This window comes from Diceros bicornis, chromosome 13 (assembly GCF_020826845.1).
Source record: "Diceros bicornis minor isolate mBicDic1 chromosome 13, mDicBic1.mat.cur, whole genome shotgun sequence".
NCBI classification, from domain to species: Eukaryota; Metazoa; Chordata; class Mammalia; order Perissodactyla; family Rhinocerotidae; genus Diceros; species Diceros bicornis.
The window spans coordinates 50,102,490-50,119,260 of NC_080752.1; the positions used below are offsets into that span (position 1 = coordinate 50,102,490).

Sequence of the window (16,771 nt, forward strand, 5' to 3'; positions counted from 1 at the left end):
AAGGAAGAAAAAAACTTAAAATTCAAAGGGCTGGCATGTGTAATTAGAGAGAGGAGCTGGGGAGACTGATTCCTATGCCAGACCAGTCCTGTGGGAAAAGTAACCTCAAGGGACTGAGCGGTGGCAAGCAGCATCTAAGAATAAAGGAAATGTGCCAGCTTCAAGGCCTGCAGGAGGGAAGAAAAGTGGAGGGGGAGGGCTGGTTTATCCAAACTGAAAAAAATTGCCCTGGGGGTTTAACAGATGAAAGGACCACAGATGAAAAGCATCTAGCACAGTGTACAGTATATAGTAGGCACTCTGTAAATGTCCATGTGTGGGGTTTTTTCCTCTAAGTAATTAGGAGGATATTTAAACATTTTAAAATTAATTAATTAACTTATTTTTGTAGCGGAGGTGAAACGTGTTGGAGATACCCTCCTGGGTATGGCCACACAGTGTGTCCAGGTAAAAAACGTAGTGAAGACCTCACCTCAAACCCTTTCCAACCTTTGCCTGAAGATAAATGCAAAGCTTGGAGGAATTAATAATGTGCTTGTGCCTCATCAAAGGTAAGGTTCTGAACTCTGTTTTTCCTACTTTTTTATTAAGATCTAACAATGTAATTTACGGTAAAGGACACAAATCTCAAATATGAATCTTGATTACTTTTTCTTATATATTTTTACACTCATGTAACCACCACCCAGGTTGGATATAGAACATTTCCAGCACCTCCTCAGGCTTCCTTGTGGCCCCTGCCAATAGATAACCCCCCAAAGTAACCACTGTTCTGAACTCTGTCACCATAGATTAGTTTTGCTTGTTTTTAAACTTCATATAAATGGAACCATACAGTATGTAATATTTTGTGTCTGTCTTCTTTTGTTCAACACTGTGTATCTGAGTTTCATTCATGTTACTGTATTAAGTAGTATATTCTTTTTCATTGTTGTGTATTATTTCGTTATAAGAATATACCACAAAATTTTTATATATTCTACCGTTGATGGATATTATTGTACATTCATTATACAATTCTACGTTTTTGGTGGACTTAAGTCTTTCTGTTGTGTATATATCCCAGAGTGGAATTGCTGCGTTGGAGAATACATATATTTAGCATTGATAGATACTGCCAAGTACTTTTCCAAAGTGGTTATACCAATTGATGTTTCCATTGAGAGTTGTAGTTGCTCCATATTGTCACCAACACTTGGTGGTATCAGTCCTTTTAATTTTAGCTGTTTTGGTTGGGGGTAATAGTATCTCATTATGGTTTTAGTTTGCATTCGCCTGTTGACTAAACATGTTGAGCACATTTTCATGTGCTTATTGGCTGTTTGGACATCCCGTTTTGCGATGGGCCTGTTCAGTTCTTTGCCTGTTTCTTAGATTGGGTTGTCAGTCTTTTCATTGATTTGTAGTTTCTTTATCTATTGAGATAATCTCTGACTTGTTAACTCTAAAATGTTTTTATGTGAAAGTGCTTTGAAAAGTTAAGTTTAGTCATTGCTATACTTGAGAAGAAGATAAAATTGAGTGCCTTACTCTTGCACAATCATATCACAATTCTCATTTTTGTCCTTGAATGAAACTTCTAGGTAAATAAGTCCTTCCTGCAGCATTGGTAGATGAGGTATACAGGCCACGGGGGAAATTAATCTAAAGGCTGAAATCATTTAGTTTTACCCCAAACATGTGAGACAATATAGCATAGTGGCCTAGTGTGCATACTTTAGTGTCAGACTTTCTGGGTTTGGATTCCTGCTTTACCACTTCCTAGCTGTATGATCTTGTGCAAGTTCCTTATCCTCTTATGTCTCGTTTTTCAAATATGGAAAATTGAGATAATAGTTGTACCACCCACATAGAATTGTTGTGAGGATTAAATGGATTGATACATGAAATGCTTAGCACTGTGGCTGGTACATAGTATGTGTAAGTTGTTATTATGTCATATATATGTGTGTTATAGATACATGTTTGCTGTTATACTGCTTTGTGCCAGGTTCATGTTGTGTGATGATAAGTGTAGAGAAATACAATACAGCCTCTGCCCTCATGGAGGTATCTGTTCTTTAGGACCTATTACACCTTTAGCACCACTTACGTGAGATTTTCAGATTTGGGATGCCTCCTATATTACACTTTAAGAATCAACACTCAGTCCCAAATCCTACCTTTAAGAATTTACCGGAGAGCCAGGCTTGATGGCCTAGTGGTTAAAGTTCATTGCTCACCACATCGGCAGCCTGGGTTCATTTCCTGGTTGCGGAACCATGCCACCCGGCTGTCAGTTGCCATGCTTTGGTGGCAGCTTACAAAGAAGAACTAGAACGACTTACAGCTAGGATATACAGCCATGCTTGGGGCTTTGGGGAGGAAAGAAAAAAGAGGAAGATTGGCAACAGATGTTAGCCCAGGGCAAATCTTTCCCTTCAAAAAAAAAAAAAACAGGAGAAATTCCTATCTGTCACAGATTAAAAAAAAAAAAAAGAATTTACCAGTGAAGCATGACATGATATTTTTTCCTTGATTTCTTTGATAGAGATATCAGTGCCAAATAAATGAATTCATTCCTTCAACAAATATTTATTGAGCACCAACTGTGTGCTAGGCAGTGTTCTAGGCACTAGGGATACAGGACAGAAATAGTTTTGTCCTGTAGTGAACAGGACAAAACAAAATTCCTGCCCTAGTGGAGCTTACATTCTTGTGTGTGTTTGTGTGTGGGTGTGTATGTGGGTGTGGGTGTGTGGGTGGACAATAAATAAGTAAAATATGTGGTGTAAGTGATAAATACTATCGATAAAAATAAAACAGGGAAGGACATAGATTGATTCTCTTTCTTAAGTCTCGCATCTTAAAAAGAATTGGGGCTTTTATCCCAGTTCCATGTAAATCCTGCAATTCTGTATCCGTTGTAGAAATCCCAGGATTCCAAGAAAGCCTGTTCTGGGAAAGTTTTCCCTTTACACATAGAGATTTTCTTATCTTTGGGTCAGGTCCTCTTTTTTAATTCTTCCCTTCCTACTATTACAGAGGAACCATGTTGACTTCTTCAGTCAGTTCAGATGCGTTGTACTGGGTGGCACAGATTCTCGGTGGGCCTTAGAGTTCTCTACCAACGGGCATAAGTCTTCATTCTCTCTTATAAGATTCTATCTGTGACTGCATCTAGTGAGCTTGCTGAACACAAACATTTTCATCTGTGTGTCTGAGTGGCAACGTCTCCTTAAATCTGAGCAGGCCCTCGGTGTTCCAGCAGCCTGTCATTTTCCTGGGAGCGGATGTCACACACCCGCCGGCAGGGGATGGGAAGAAGCCTTCCATTGCCGCTGTGGTTGGCAGTATGGATGGCCACCCCAGCCGGTACTGTGCCACCGTTCGGGTGCAGACCTCCCGCCAGGAGATCTCCCAGGAGCTCCTCTATAGTCAGGAGGTAATCCAGGACCTTACTAACATGGTTCGAGAGCTGCTCATCCAGTTCTACAAATCCACACGCTTCAAACCCACTCGGATCATCTATTACCGTGGAGGAGTATCCGAGGGACAAATGAAGCAGGTACTCTCATGATCTCAGAGTTGCCCTTTGGGGCTTCTATGTGTCTGACAGTGCTTCCTCACATCTGCCAGTCTGGGTAAATCAGATTCGAGAGATATTAGGTGAGTTCTCAACTAAACGTCATTCCATTTCTAACTCCTAGGTAGCTTGGCCAGAACTAATAGCAATTCGAAAGGCCTGTATTAGCTTGGAAGAAGATTACCGGCCAGGAATAACCTACATTGTGGTACAGAAAAGACATCACACACGACTCTTCTGTGCAGATAAAACAGAAAGGGTAAGAAAACATAGGATAAGCTTCATTATCTGATGCAAGTAAATGTGTTTTGAGTGGGCATACCTATAATTTTTTTTTCTAAAAGCAGAAGTGTGTAATAATAATTTACTAAATATGCTAACTACTGTTCATCTTAGATGACCAATTCTGAATTAGACAGGTTTCAAGACTGAATATTTCTCTCGTGTGACAGAAATGCTGGTTTCTAGAGTTTTTAAGGGGAGGTCAGAAACATTCCAGGAACACTAGGGTCATACAGGCAACCTCCAAAGGGCACGTTTATCTATTTGGACTTTACTGCCACTTGCTACTTTTTGCTGACAGTGCCTGAGGCATGGTTCTAGAGGGTAAAGAAAAATTTCTCTTCCAAATGATTTTATATCAATGCAGGGGATTCTTAGGGTACAAACTTTGAATGTTTATGATGTCACACTTACTAACCATGGGCAAGTTACTTAACTTCTCTAAGCCATAATGTTCTCAACTGTAAAATGTGTTAGGAACAACATTTATTTCACAGGGTTGTTGTAAGGATCAAATTAGTGAAAGAATATTAATTTGGAGTACAATTCCCAGCACTTGATAAAAGACGTTTTGTGTAATCTATCTATAATCTTATATTTGTATATAATCTAGGTAGGTTTAAGTACATAATATTGGATGACTTTGCTTCTATGATATTTTTATGACATTACTTCATCTTTTCCAGGCCCTCCCTGATCCACCCCCAGGGAGACCAGTTCTTTCTGTTGCCTAATCTTATAATCTTCTGGGTCACTCCCATTATATTCTAGTACGCCCTTAGTTTTTGTCTCTAATCCAAAGCTGAGCTGTTTTTGTTTTGTGAATCATTAGAGAACTAAAGTTTTCTCCTTGGGCTCCAGGTCCACCAGATTCCAAGCGCTGTTTTGAAATTGCCCAAACTCTGACTCAGTAGTACTTCTTAGACTCTGCTAATACAAATTCTCTGAACTCTTGCCTGAGCTCTGGGCACAAAACATCCTGCCATTCGCTCCCTAATTGCACTGTCACCTCTTCATCCCTTTATCAACTTGCTATCCATGTAGCTTTAGGACCTGTACTATCTTTCTAAAACCCCAGGCTATCTCATAGTTTTGTTCTTTACCATCCAGTGTCACTCCTACCCTTTCAAGATTGACAGTCCCAGCCTTTGGTCTACTTTACACCCCTGACACTTTTCAGCATCGTCAGTTCTCTAAACGTGCCTCTTGCCAATCTCCAACTCTGAATTAGTCCACTTGCCCATTTTCTTTACTTCTACTCTTAGGTTGATAGAGATTATTGAGGAAAAAAAGTCATTTGTTTAATAATGAACCTTATTACAAATTCATGATAGCAAATTTCAGCCAAGTCTTTGATGCTGCAATTTTTTCATTTATCCTATTTGCCATAGCATCTGTTCCAAACCTTTACACTCTTCTCAACTCCCCAACCCTATCCATGACGATTCATTGCCAACAATTTACGTTGCCAACAATAGAACAACCTTCTATTTCCCCCAGAAAACAAAATCTAGAAGGCATGAATTTTCTTGGCTTCCTCTCCTCTAGGTTCAAATTTAGTTAAATCTTGTGTTTTCTTATCTCTTTCCTCACATCCTAGAGGCGAATCTCTCCACTTATGCTTTCTTGTCCCCCACCTATGCTTTTGTTCCTAATCCTTCCTGCCTTCTCTAGAGCCTTACTTCATTGATTACCCGTTAGTTTCCAAAATTTCAATCTTTCCCGTTCTATTGCCTCCTTCTCCTCACCCTCTAAAGTTTCTTAACTCTTCCTCAGTCACCCCAATAAACTTCTCTTCACTCTGCCTCTCCCTCAGTCTACCTGCCACCTTATCTTTCCTTCCTTTCATGACCGAACTTTTAGGAAAAAAAATGACTTAACTTTCTGTCTGTACCTTCTCACATCATACGTCTATTCTCTGTAGCCTGAGGTTGATTTCAATGACTCCATCTAAGGTTTTCCCTCAATGACTTGATCATTTTGAATCTAGAGATATCTTGTCAGATTCCTACACTGACCTCTTTACAGCACTTAGGACCGTTGCCTTCTTTGGCCTTAGCAATGTGACTTTCCAGGTTCACTACCCACCTCTATCATCAGGCTTTTTTTGACTCGTCTTCCTCCTCTGTCCATTAAACACTGGTGTTTCCTGGCATTTCATACTTCTCCCTCTTCTCTTCTCAATTTCACCTCTCTTTAGTCTCACCTAATTTGCTTATTTGCTTATAGATTCCTAAATCTGTATTTCCAGCTCTAAACTTTTCTATGCCGCTCCTGATCTGCACTTCCAATTATCCACCAGACGTATTTACTTAGATGCTCTATAGGCATCAAATCAGTCAAGATAGGCTAGGCTGTGCTGTGGTAACAAAAAACTCCAAAGTCTTAGTGGCTTACAAAGATTTATTTCTTGCTCACGTTACACTTTCATTGTGGCTCTGCTGCAGCTGTGACCCTGCTGTCCTCCCTTTGGAACCTAGGCTGACATAGAAGCATCTATTTGGAACATGGCCAGTCATTGTAGCAGAGGGGAAAAAAGATACACAATAAGCCATATGCTGGCTCTTATGCTTCTGCCCAGAAGTAACACATTTCAGGACACATTTTATCAGTCAAAGCAAGTTACATGGCCACTCCTGAGTTAATTGGGTGGGGATGTATAATCTTCCCCCAGGGAGGGGCACAGGAATATTTGGCACCAGCGATACAATCTACCACAGACATTTCAAGCAAAACACGTCTAAACGTTCTACTTATTGTTTTATCCTCTTCCAAAACCTATTCCACCCCCAGTTTTCCTTTTCTTCTGTTACTTGGCATCACTGTATATTAAATATGTCAGCCAAGCTAGAGACTTCAGAGTTGTCCGTAAATTCTTCTTCTCGTTTACTGTCCTCCCATGTCCAGTTGGTCAAATAGTCCTCTGTGTTCTGCCCTGAAATCTCTCGTTTCAGTTCTCACTCTTGTGTGTTCCCTCTAACTAGGCAGAACTCTTCTGTATTGCAGGAGATTCCTAGAGGTCTCCTTGTCTCCATTCCTCCTTCACAAATGCATCCTCCATCTACTGTCAGGGCTAGTTTCTTTTTTTTTCTTTTATTTCATGCATTTATCTTTATTGGTGTCTTTGCCTCCTTTATTTTTTAAGTATAATTGACATATGATATTATATTAGTTTCAAGCATACAACATAGTGAGTCGATAATTATATACTATATTACAAAATGCTCACCACGATAAGTCTGCTAACCTTCTGTCGCCAAAGTTATTACAGTATTATTCACTATATTCCCTATGCTGTATGTTGCATCCTTGTGACTTATTTATTTTGTAACTGAAAGTTTGTACTTCTTAATACCCTTCACCTATTTCACCCATGCCCCTGTACCCCTCTGCATTGGTAACCACCAGCTTGTTCTCTGGGGCTAAGTTTTTAAAATACAGACCTTATCCTGCCACTCCACTGCTCAAAAATCTTCACGTATCCCCCATTGCCTGCCAGATGCTTTCTTATGGTGTTCAGTGTTTTCCCAACATAGCCAAAACGTAACATTTTAGTTTTATCTCTTTCCATGCCCTCCTGCACCTTCCATTTCCCATATACATAGTCTGTTTTTATCCCTGGAGTGACCACATCCATCCTACTCCTTTTTTTCATAGTTTTTGTTAAGATATAATACAGATACAATAATTTGCCCTTTTTAGTGTACTGTCCTGCAAATTTTGACAAATGCATATAGTTATGTAACCACCACCTCAATAAAGATATAGAATGATTCTATCACACACAAAAATTCTCTTATGCCCTTTTGTAGTCAACCCTTTCCCTCACCTACAGCCCCTGGCAACCACTGATATGTATTCTGTCGCTATAGTTTTGTTTCTTCCAGAATGTCATATAAATGGAATCCCATATCCTTTGAGTCTGGCTCCTTTTACTTAGCATAATGCATCTGAGATTCATCCAATTATCATGTGTATCAGTAGTTTGTTTCTTTTTATTGCTGAGTAGTATTTCATGATGTAGATGAACCACAGTTTGTTTATCCATTCCTGATGTGAAAGGATATTTGGAGCATTTCCCGTTTTTATCTCATCCCCTCTTTCAACTGCTACTTATCCTATAAGGCATGGCTCCACTATTTCCTTCCACCAGCTTTTCCCGGTGCCTTTTATAATGCCCTTATCACATTGCATTGCAGTTCATTGTATATGGTTTTGTGAAGGGCGGGAGGGCAGTTCACTGGTTTTCTCTGTGCCTCTGTTTCTCCCTCTCTCTGTTTCTCATCCCCAACATCTGCTGCAGAGCCTTGCACATGGGTGGTCAAGCAATAATTGTTGAATTGAACATGCCTGGATCCCCTTTTCCCCTTTTAGGCTCTCATCTGTAGATTCCAAGAGATTTTTTTTTTAAAGAGATTCTATGGTCAAAGAAGTTTGGGAAATGCTATATATTTCATCTCCCTCTTAAATTACTAAATAAAAGTTCTAAATCCCTCTTTATTATAAAGTAAAGATTCTGAGAAGTCATATAATAGAAAAGCCTTTTTAACTTTGGTTTAACCCAGTATTTCTCAAATTTGTTTCATCAAAGAACACCTAAACACATCCTGCAGAACTAATATTCCTAAAGCATACACTTTGGGAAACAATACTGGATGGGGCCGGCCTGGTGGCACAGCAGTTAAGTGTGCGCACTCTGCCTCGGCTGCCCAGGGTTTGCAGGTTCGGATCCCGGGCACACACTGATGCACCGCTTGTCAAGCCATGCTGTGACGGCGTTCCATATAAAGGAGAGGAAGATGGGCACGGATGTTAGCCCAGGGCCAATCTTCCTCAGCGAAAAAGAAGAGGATTGGCATTGGGTGTTAGCTCAGGGCTGATCTTCTGCACACACACGCAAAAAAAACCACCAATGCTGGAACTATTATAACTCAGTTACATTTTCTCTTGTCCATCTAGGAAGCCAAGTTCACATATGAATTTGATGGAATGAGACTTTTCTGTACTCATGGATGTTCTTGTATGCATTGGTGTATGATAGTCAGCTGAAGGTTATAGTAGTTAGAATGGTGCCAAATACACTCCCATCAAATTTGTGGCTATATGCTAACTAAAATTCCTCATATGGAACCCTGCTGTACAGCAGAAGAGGATGAAAATTGACCAAATAGCAAGATTTAATTCCTTTCCTTATAAATGCATTTCTGAAGTTTCCCTCTCTTCTTTCCTAGAAGTTTGATTTTAGAGTTTTGGCTATAGAAGAACTTTAGAATTTTTAAAGTATAAGAGATCATCACCTAATTTTATAGCTGGTTAAATTTAGACCCAAAGATATTATGTTTTGTCCGAGGTGTGTGAATGCAGGGCTAGGCCTAGCATTGAAACTTTGGTTCTCCTAATTCCCCTTTCAGTGCACTCCTCCTGATAATGCATGTGCCAGTGGCTTATTGATCCCATAAGAGTATTCGTTTTGTTGAACCTGGTGAACCAGTTCAAAGATTCCTTCATCTTAACTTTTACTGTAAGTTGTGGATTTTTTTTTTACTCCAAGTAAGGGATAAAACTGATTTTTTTCTCAGGAAGCTTATCTTCTGTAAATGTCTTTTTTTTTCCCCCTCTGTGAACATACCAATGTGTCATCTGTGAATAGGTGACAATAATGCAGCTCAAAGCCACAGGTAAAATAATTCTTTGTATGGATTCCCCTAGAGAAACCATCGAATAGAATTGTTTGAAAAAATACTTAAGGGTGAAATGGCTGGGCTAAGGGAAAGTTACAAAAAATTCAACATCTTGAATTAAACTGGTTTTCAAGACTTCACTTAAGAGCAATTTACTAACTTGTTATCAATTAACACATAAAAGAAAAAAATGGCCTGAGCTCAGTTTGGCACTTTGATGACTAGTTATACCTTTTTTTCTTTGGTAGGTTGGGAAAAGTGGCAATGTACCAGCAGGCACTACAGTGGATAGCACCATCACCCATCCATCGGAGTTTGACTTTTACCTCTGTAGTCATGCAGGAATTCAGGTAATTTGGAAGCTGGTCCAGATCTTTGACTTGATAGGGAGATGTTTGCTAATTTAGCAACTAGCTTGAGTAGACTTGTTATTAAACCCTGTGCATAACTTTGTTAATGCTTATATCCTAGAGCTGTTATCTTTTGGTCTAGGTATCTGCTTGTAGGTGTACTAGGTAGGAATACTTCTGAATTTAGGGAGTAGGTTTCAATTCTTCTCTCTTCTCAGGTAGTCAACCCATATCAGAAATATATTAATCATAAAACTCTCTCTCCAGGGAACCAGCCGTCCTTCACATTACCAGGTTTTGTGGGATGACAACTGCTTCACTGCAGATGAGCTCCAGCTACTAACTTACCAGCTATGTCACACCTATGTGCGGTGTACACGCTCAGTCTCTATTCCAGCCCCTGCATATTATGCCCGGCTTGTAGCATTCAGGGCAAGGTATCATTTGGTGGATAAAGATCATGACAGGCAAGTTTTTCAGGCACAGTAAAATCGCTTTCTGTCTATGTTAGCAGCATGTTAAAAAAAAATGAGCTACTACAGAAAACTTTTGGGAAGAGTTAAAATTCCTTTTAGGGTTTAAATTTCAAGAAGCAAATAAAATTGCATTTGCCTTCAAGAGCTTATAATGTGACTTTTGGTCCAAGAAGTGTTCAGGCTCGTTCATACTTGTATGGTGTGTCTAAAGTCTGCCCAAAGAAAGCAGTCTAATTTGGAGCTGCCTGTGGTTTTCCGATGCAGCCAAATGCGTTCAGTTCTGCTCAGCTCCTGAGCAGCCTCAAAAAGTGGCCAACACAGTGCCCTGGCTCCAGTCAGAGCAGTCACAGGCCTGTGGATTCCACTTCATGAAAAGGGAAGTCCTGACCTATTCACTTTGCTTTCAGGACACTCTGGACGAATGCACCAGAGTGAACCTGGGTGTGTGTGTGGGAGGAGGAAGGATGCCAGACCATTCTCTTCCCCAAATAGGGATCTCAAGAGAATCAGACATTTTGACCCATTACTGAGCTACTATTAAATAGCTAAACAAGCTCTCTGCATTAATTTGCTTTTCCAAATGACCGTCTGTGAAGTGTAGCAGTTTCTGGGCTCTTCCCCAAGTCTGAATTCAGCTGCTAAATAGTAGACATTCCACTGCAAGTCTATTTCTGTAAGGGTTGAAAATACGCTGTTATGGAAAACGCCCAGCTGTAGCTTTGTACCTTCCATTCGGTAATACACATCTGTTCATTCAACACGTTTATTGGGTATTGACTGTGTACCCAGCACTGTGCTAGGTACTAAAAACATTAAGATGAGGAAGATACGTTTCCTGGGATTTTATGTTTCAGTAAGGGAAACGATACAGGTAAACCTAGAACTGACAGTTGGCCCAAAGCAGTATAAATAAAAGTGCAATGGGACATCAGAGGAAAGGCTGTTAGAGAAGATTTCATAGCTGGATGGGTAGGATTTCGCTCTACAAAGAAGAGAAAAGGATTTTCCAGGCAGAGGGAACAATGGACACAAAGAAGAGAAAACAAGTGACATGTTTGGACAATAGCAAGTTTTCTTTGGCTGGAGCATATGAAAGGGGAATAGCAGGCATGAAGCTGGGGAAGTATGTTAGAGCAAGATTGTCTCTGTTAAATGTAAAAAGCTATTCCTGGGATAAAATAGATAGTACTTAACAGTGAATTAGGAGTGAGTGACAGAGAAGAGGATGAAGTAAAAGATAACTAAGACTTTGAGTCTAGAAGATAAAGATAATAGTAATTTAAGTAGAGAAAGCAGAAGAGGGATGGTGATTTACAGTTTACCAAGCCCTTTATATCACATGGTACCCTTAAGAGATATGTTCAGGAGTTGTTATGGTTATCCTGAAAGACCAAAGTTCAGAGGAGTTGTTACTTGTCCAAGGTCATATACCTGGTGAGACTGGTGACATAGCCACATTTGTAGTGTCTCCTATGTTGCAGCACTGTGCTAGGCACATATATTCATTCATTCCTTCAACAAATGATTATTGAAGCTATACTATGTGCCAGATACTAGTGATTCAGAGGTGATTAAGATAGATGAAGTTGCTGCTTTCTTGGAGTTTACATCCCAGTGGGGAAATAAATAATTAGCCAATTAATAACTTAATTTCAATTGCTTCTTTCAAATGAATGAAAAGTAGAGGATTCTGTGAAAGGATGTTCCAGGTGGCTCTGACCTAAACTTTGGAGTCAGGCAAAATTTCTTTGGGGGAGATGACGCTTGACTGAAGGCTGAAGGACGAGTAGGCATTAACCAGACATAAGAGACAATGGAAGTCCTTACGTAGGCACTGTTAAGGATTTGGGTCTTTGCAGACATTATTTTATTTAATTATTGCAACAACCCATTAAATAAGTTGTATTGCATTTTTCAGTTGAGCAAACTGATGTTTAGAGAGACGTTACAAATTATTTAGGGAGCCACAGCTTGAGCCTAAGATCTTGAATCCAGTACTATTTGTGCTATTTGAAACATGTGATGTTTGAAGCGGTCTTTTGTTACAACTGGTTTTTTGCTTTATTCTCGTTACAGCGCGGAAGGCAGTCATGTGTCAGGACAGAGCAACGGCCGAGATCCTCAGGCCTTGGCTAAAGCTGTGCAGATCCACCATGATACCCAGCACACAATGTATTTTGCCTGAGAGTCTCAGAAAAAGAACTCGACCAATTTGGCACCCCAGCCTCAAAATGTTTCAAATGCCTACCGCCTCTAGAGAGAGCCAAGTTGACTTCAGGTGGTCTTCTACCAGCAGCTCGGAATAGTTGCACTGAATCTATACTTCGCAGCACTGTCTGATGCGTCAACAAAATTGAGCCATTTTTTTAAAGTAATAGCTACTCATAGATTGTCTTTTCTGATGCACTGGACTGAATTTTTACCTCAACTTGCAAAGGCTGATCAGCCTGAACTTTCTAAGGGACTTTACAAGAAAGGTTTCTATGGAATATTTTGCTAGCTGTGGTGTTCACCGCATCCCTCTAGTCTTATAAGAGATTATTCCTTTTTTCTGTATTCATTGAGTGGGGTGTTTGCATAAGTGGGAGAGAAAAACCAAACAATCTATTTCAGTTCAGCGTAACTATTTAATTGTGTGGGTCCATAGACTTTTTAATGGAGGTTTCCGACTTCGCCACTCGTAAATGCCTTTAACGAGCATTAATTTTTGAAAGTTTTACAGAGTTTTATTAGTTTTACTACTTTATCTTATTGATCTCTACAGACTTGTGCTGGTGTAAGTACGGGCTGCCAGGCAATTGCACTATATGTGGCTGCAGATTCAGACAGGCAGATCTTTTATTTGGTTGACTTTTGTGAATGTGTAATGCAAACAGATGTGACACACATCACAGTGACAGATACACTGCCATGGCAAAAGTACTCACACTTTCCCCTCTTTGGAAAAAAAAAGTTAGCTTTTAGTATTTTTCAAAGTTTTCAAAAGTGCCCATTTTATGCTGCTGTGTGGTTTGTTAGATCTAAATGATTTTTAAACTTTTCTCATAGAAAGTTACCTTTGGCAATAAACGTTTTTTAAGGTCCCTCCTCTTCCTCCCCCAACAGTATAGTTTTCTAGATGAGATTTCGGTATGATTTTATCAGCTATTTCTTATAGATCATAATCTGGCAATTTCTGAAACCGGTCAGAAAAGACATATATTTCCATGCCTTTTTAAAAAATTATTTTTATCTGTTTTATAGTCACAGTTGGTGTCCTGTCACTTTGTTTTAAAATAAGCTAGAACCAGGATGCTTCCTTATCGGATAGGCTTCGCCAATCCTTAAGGTATATTGAGTGATGCTGCAACTTGCAAAAATGTACCAGCATTGAAAACTTTTTTTCCTGGGAATCAAGGTTACTCGCACAATTATTTGTGGTGCAAATTTTTTGCTTCTCTTTCAACCTGAAATGTGCTTGGTGGGGTTCCCTTCCTTTTATTAAACTAAAACTGCACAGAAAAGGTTGATTTTTCTTAATAGATTCTGGATTCTGTTCACAGAGAGACAGGATTCCTTTCTTGTCCAAACAAAGGGAGTTGATCTAAAGCAAGCATCAGTTAAAGTGTAGGGGAAAATGTATTTTGTATTTAGTGTAGATAATACTTTGTGAATGGACGACAGTTACATAGAGTCTTGGTAGTTCCAGCCGGTGTTTCCTAGCCCAGATTTTACTGACTTGTAATTCTCTGTCCTGGAACCTCAGAAGTGAGAGCTGGAAAAGGGGATGAAAGGCCCAGAGCCACACTCCATATGGCTGAGGAAGGTGCTAGGGGAAGAGACAGACACAACGTGGTAAAACGATTTGCCACCTCTTTCTGGAAACTGCTGGTGGGGAAACACTGGATCTGATGGTGAAAGGTGTTTGCTTGAACTCATTAGCCAGTCCAAATCTCTTAAACTAGCCTTTTCAAAATCCCAGCAATATAAAGCACTGTTTTTCTTCAGTCTTTTAAACATGCTTGTAAATATATTGAGGTTTACATTTCCATGTGCTGCTGATCAGTGGCGCCACCAGTGTTTGCTGAGACTGGTCTCTGAGAGTTTTATAATGTGTATCAAGTCCTCTAGCTCATTAAGATGAGTGCAGACGTCCTTATCCTCCGCAGATAGTGGGATGAAAGCAAGCTTTGTAATTGAGGCACAACATAGGCAGGAGTGAAGGTGGCAGATGTTAATTTCTTAAAATTTTCCTTTTTTGCAAATACCTCACTTGGATACTCCAAATCAGGACATGTTGGTGAGGGGTTGGCTGCTGCTTTTATTCACACTTGTTCAGGGAGAGCACAAGATACCCTTCAGCATGGCCACCCTGGACCCAAGAGGAGGAAAGAAACAGAAGCTTTTTTAGGAGGAAGAGGACTCACTGGAGTCCAGGATGTGAAGAACTCGTGGTGGCTGGCAGCCGGGCCAGCGGGCACCACACCTGCACTTGAGTGCCTGGGGCTTGCTTGTTAATAACGCACAGAAGAAACGTCACTTCTCACCATCTGGCATGTATGGAGCAGGGAGCAAGGCGGGAAGCCCTGATTTGCTTGCCTGCAGTTGGGCTATACGCTTGACTTGAACTCTACAGTTTGTACGACCTCAGTCAGTCGTAGTACACTGGGGCAAATCAGTGTGGTGGTGGAGGAAAAGCCGGGAGGCCTATTTTTATAGGAAAACAGTACCTTTAAAGGTGCAATGCTGTCATTTGGAACGAAAGAAAGAAATATGGAAGAACTAGGATTATTGGGAAAAGTTTGCTGAGGGGTGAATCTTTAAGAGGTAATCACTGCAGAATGAGAGTTGCAGCAGTACTATTGCAGGCAAGTCTGAATGCATAGTTTTAATTTGGCTTGACAATTTGAGAACGTAACCCCTTGGGACTGACTGAATCGTTATGCATGTGTCAATCAATGGGAGGTGTGCATTCTCTAGAAGTAGGTTTAGGCTGTTTGGTTTTTTAAAACACAGCCTGTTTAGGCACTGTCATGTGGTGTGAAAGACTTAAATGTAGCAATGCTAAAGAGTAACAATTTGGGGATAAGGCGTGGGGACATTAAGAGTGGTGAAGATCCAAATGTTGAACCGATTATGTTTGTTGTTGTTAGCTGTTGAAACCTGAGTGGTTTATAAAGTGAACTAGCTGGTTAATACAACCAGCAGTCTGGGCAGGCAGGACATATTCAGTCTTACTGTAAATTCTATTTGCTGCTTCCAAAGGTGGTGATTTACAAGCAGACATATTCTATAGGTCTGTATTTTAGGATCTGGTGCCCAGCCTATATCACAGCTTACCTACGTGGCTCAGCTGCCTACCCTTTTTGTGGGAAAAGGTAACCCACTGTTTAACAAGGCTCACCCTCTCCGCCCTGTGCTAGCTACCCTTTATGGATGTGCTGTAAGATTTTCTTGCTCAATAGCAAGGCGGTAGCTCTGCTTTCATTTTAAGAAAGTGGAGACTGAGGGCATTGTATCAATACTGCTTCAACTCCAAGGATTTTTTCCTTGTAAAATTAAAGGGAAGATCTTATTATTGATTAACCATTTTCTTATCCCTTGCTATTGACGTATTCATGCTCTTTCTATGTCTAGTGGCTAAAAAGTTTGCATTTGTTCATTTGACTAACAGTGTAATTTTTTTTGTATATTGTTAGGCCTGTAATGTTTTAAAATGTGTTTTATTAAATTTGGACTGGATGTATGTCTCTAGCAATACGAGGTACTTTCTAAACTATTAAGAGAGAGGTGGTATCCCCATGTTGAGATAAGATGATGGTTGTTTAAATTTTGCAATTTTTTTTGGCCTGCAGGGATATTTTGTGTTCATGTGTCCAAAAAAGAATAAATTGGCATTCTTGTACCAAAAGTTGTTTTTCTTTTGTCTAATTTTCAATTGTCTAATAAATGTGGAATATACTATAATGGCAAGTATTTTATTTTTCCTTTTTTTTTTTTTTTGTGAGGAAGACCAGCCCTGAGCTAACATCTGATGCCAATCCTCCTCTTTTTTGCTGAGGAAGACTGGCCCTGAGCTAACATCCGTGTCCATCTTCCTCTACTTTATATGGGACGCTGCCACAGCATGGCTTGACAAGCGGTGCCTCAGTGCGCGCCTGGGATCCGAACTGGCAAACCCCGGGCTGCCGCAGCGGAGCACTCACACTTAACCACTTGCACCACCAGGCCGGCCCCATGATTGCTTTTTAAAAACAATTTCCTCAATTTAAGAAATTTGAGAAAGAACAGTGGGAAAACTTTGTGTTTTTAACTCCTGGCTCTCCCTATTTTTAGAAATTGTTATTTGGGAATTTTAAAAGAGCTTCTCGCAACATTTCACATATGAAAACTTTTACAAGATTCTTCAAGATTCTGGGTATAGCTCTTAATGGGAAG

At 40.0% G+C, this 16,771-nt stretch overlaps 1 protein-coding gene across 3 annotated transcripts in view; it reads left to right on the forward strand.

Annotated features, from left to right (window-relative positions):
• AGO4 (argonaute RISC component 4) overlaps positions 1 to 16,253 on the forward strand; it is a 35,991-nt gene extending 19,738 nt beyond the window's left edge. For 2 of the 3 annotated variants that reach the window (XM_058553660.1, XM_058553662.1), the window contains 6 exons: positions 392 to 551; positions 3,232 to 3,547; positions 3,690 to 3,824; positions 9,777 to 9,878; positions 10,146 to 10,345; positions 12,431 to 16,253. In XM_058553660.1, coding sequence (XP_058409643.1) covers positions 392 to 551; positions 3,232 to 3,547; positions 3,690 to 3,824; positions 9,777 to 9,878; positions 10,146 to 10,345; positions 12,431 to 12,539 — 1,022 coding nt within the window. In that variant the 3' untranslated portion in view covers positions 12,540 to 16,253. The remainder of the gene's footprint in view (positions 1 to 391; positions 552 to 3,231; positions 3,548 to 3,689; positions 3,825 to 9,776; positions 9,879 to 10,145; positions 10,346 to 12,430) is intronic. The other variant, XM_058553661.1, reaches the window with a different exon arrangement.
• Positions 16,254 to 16,771: the final 518 nt, after the last annotated feature.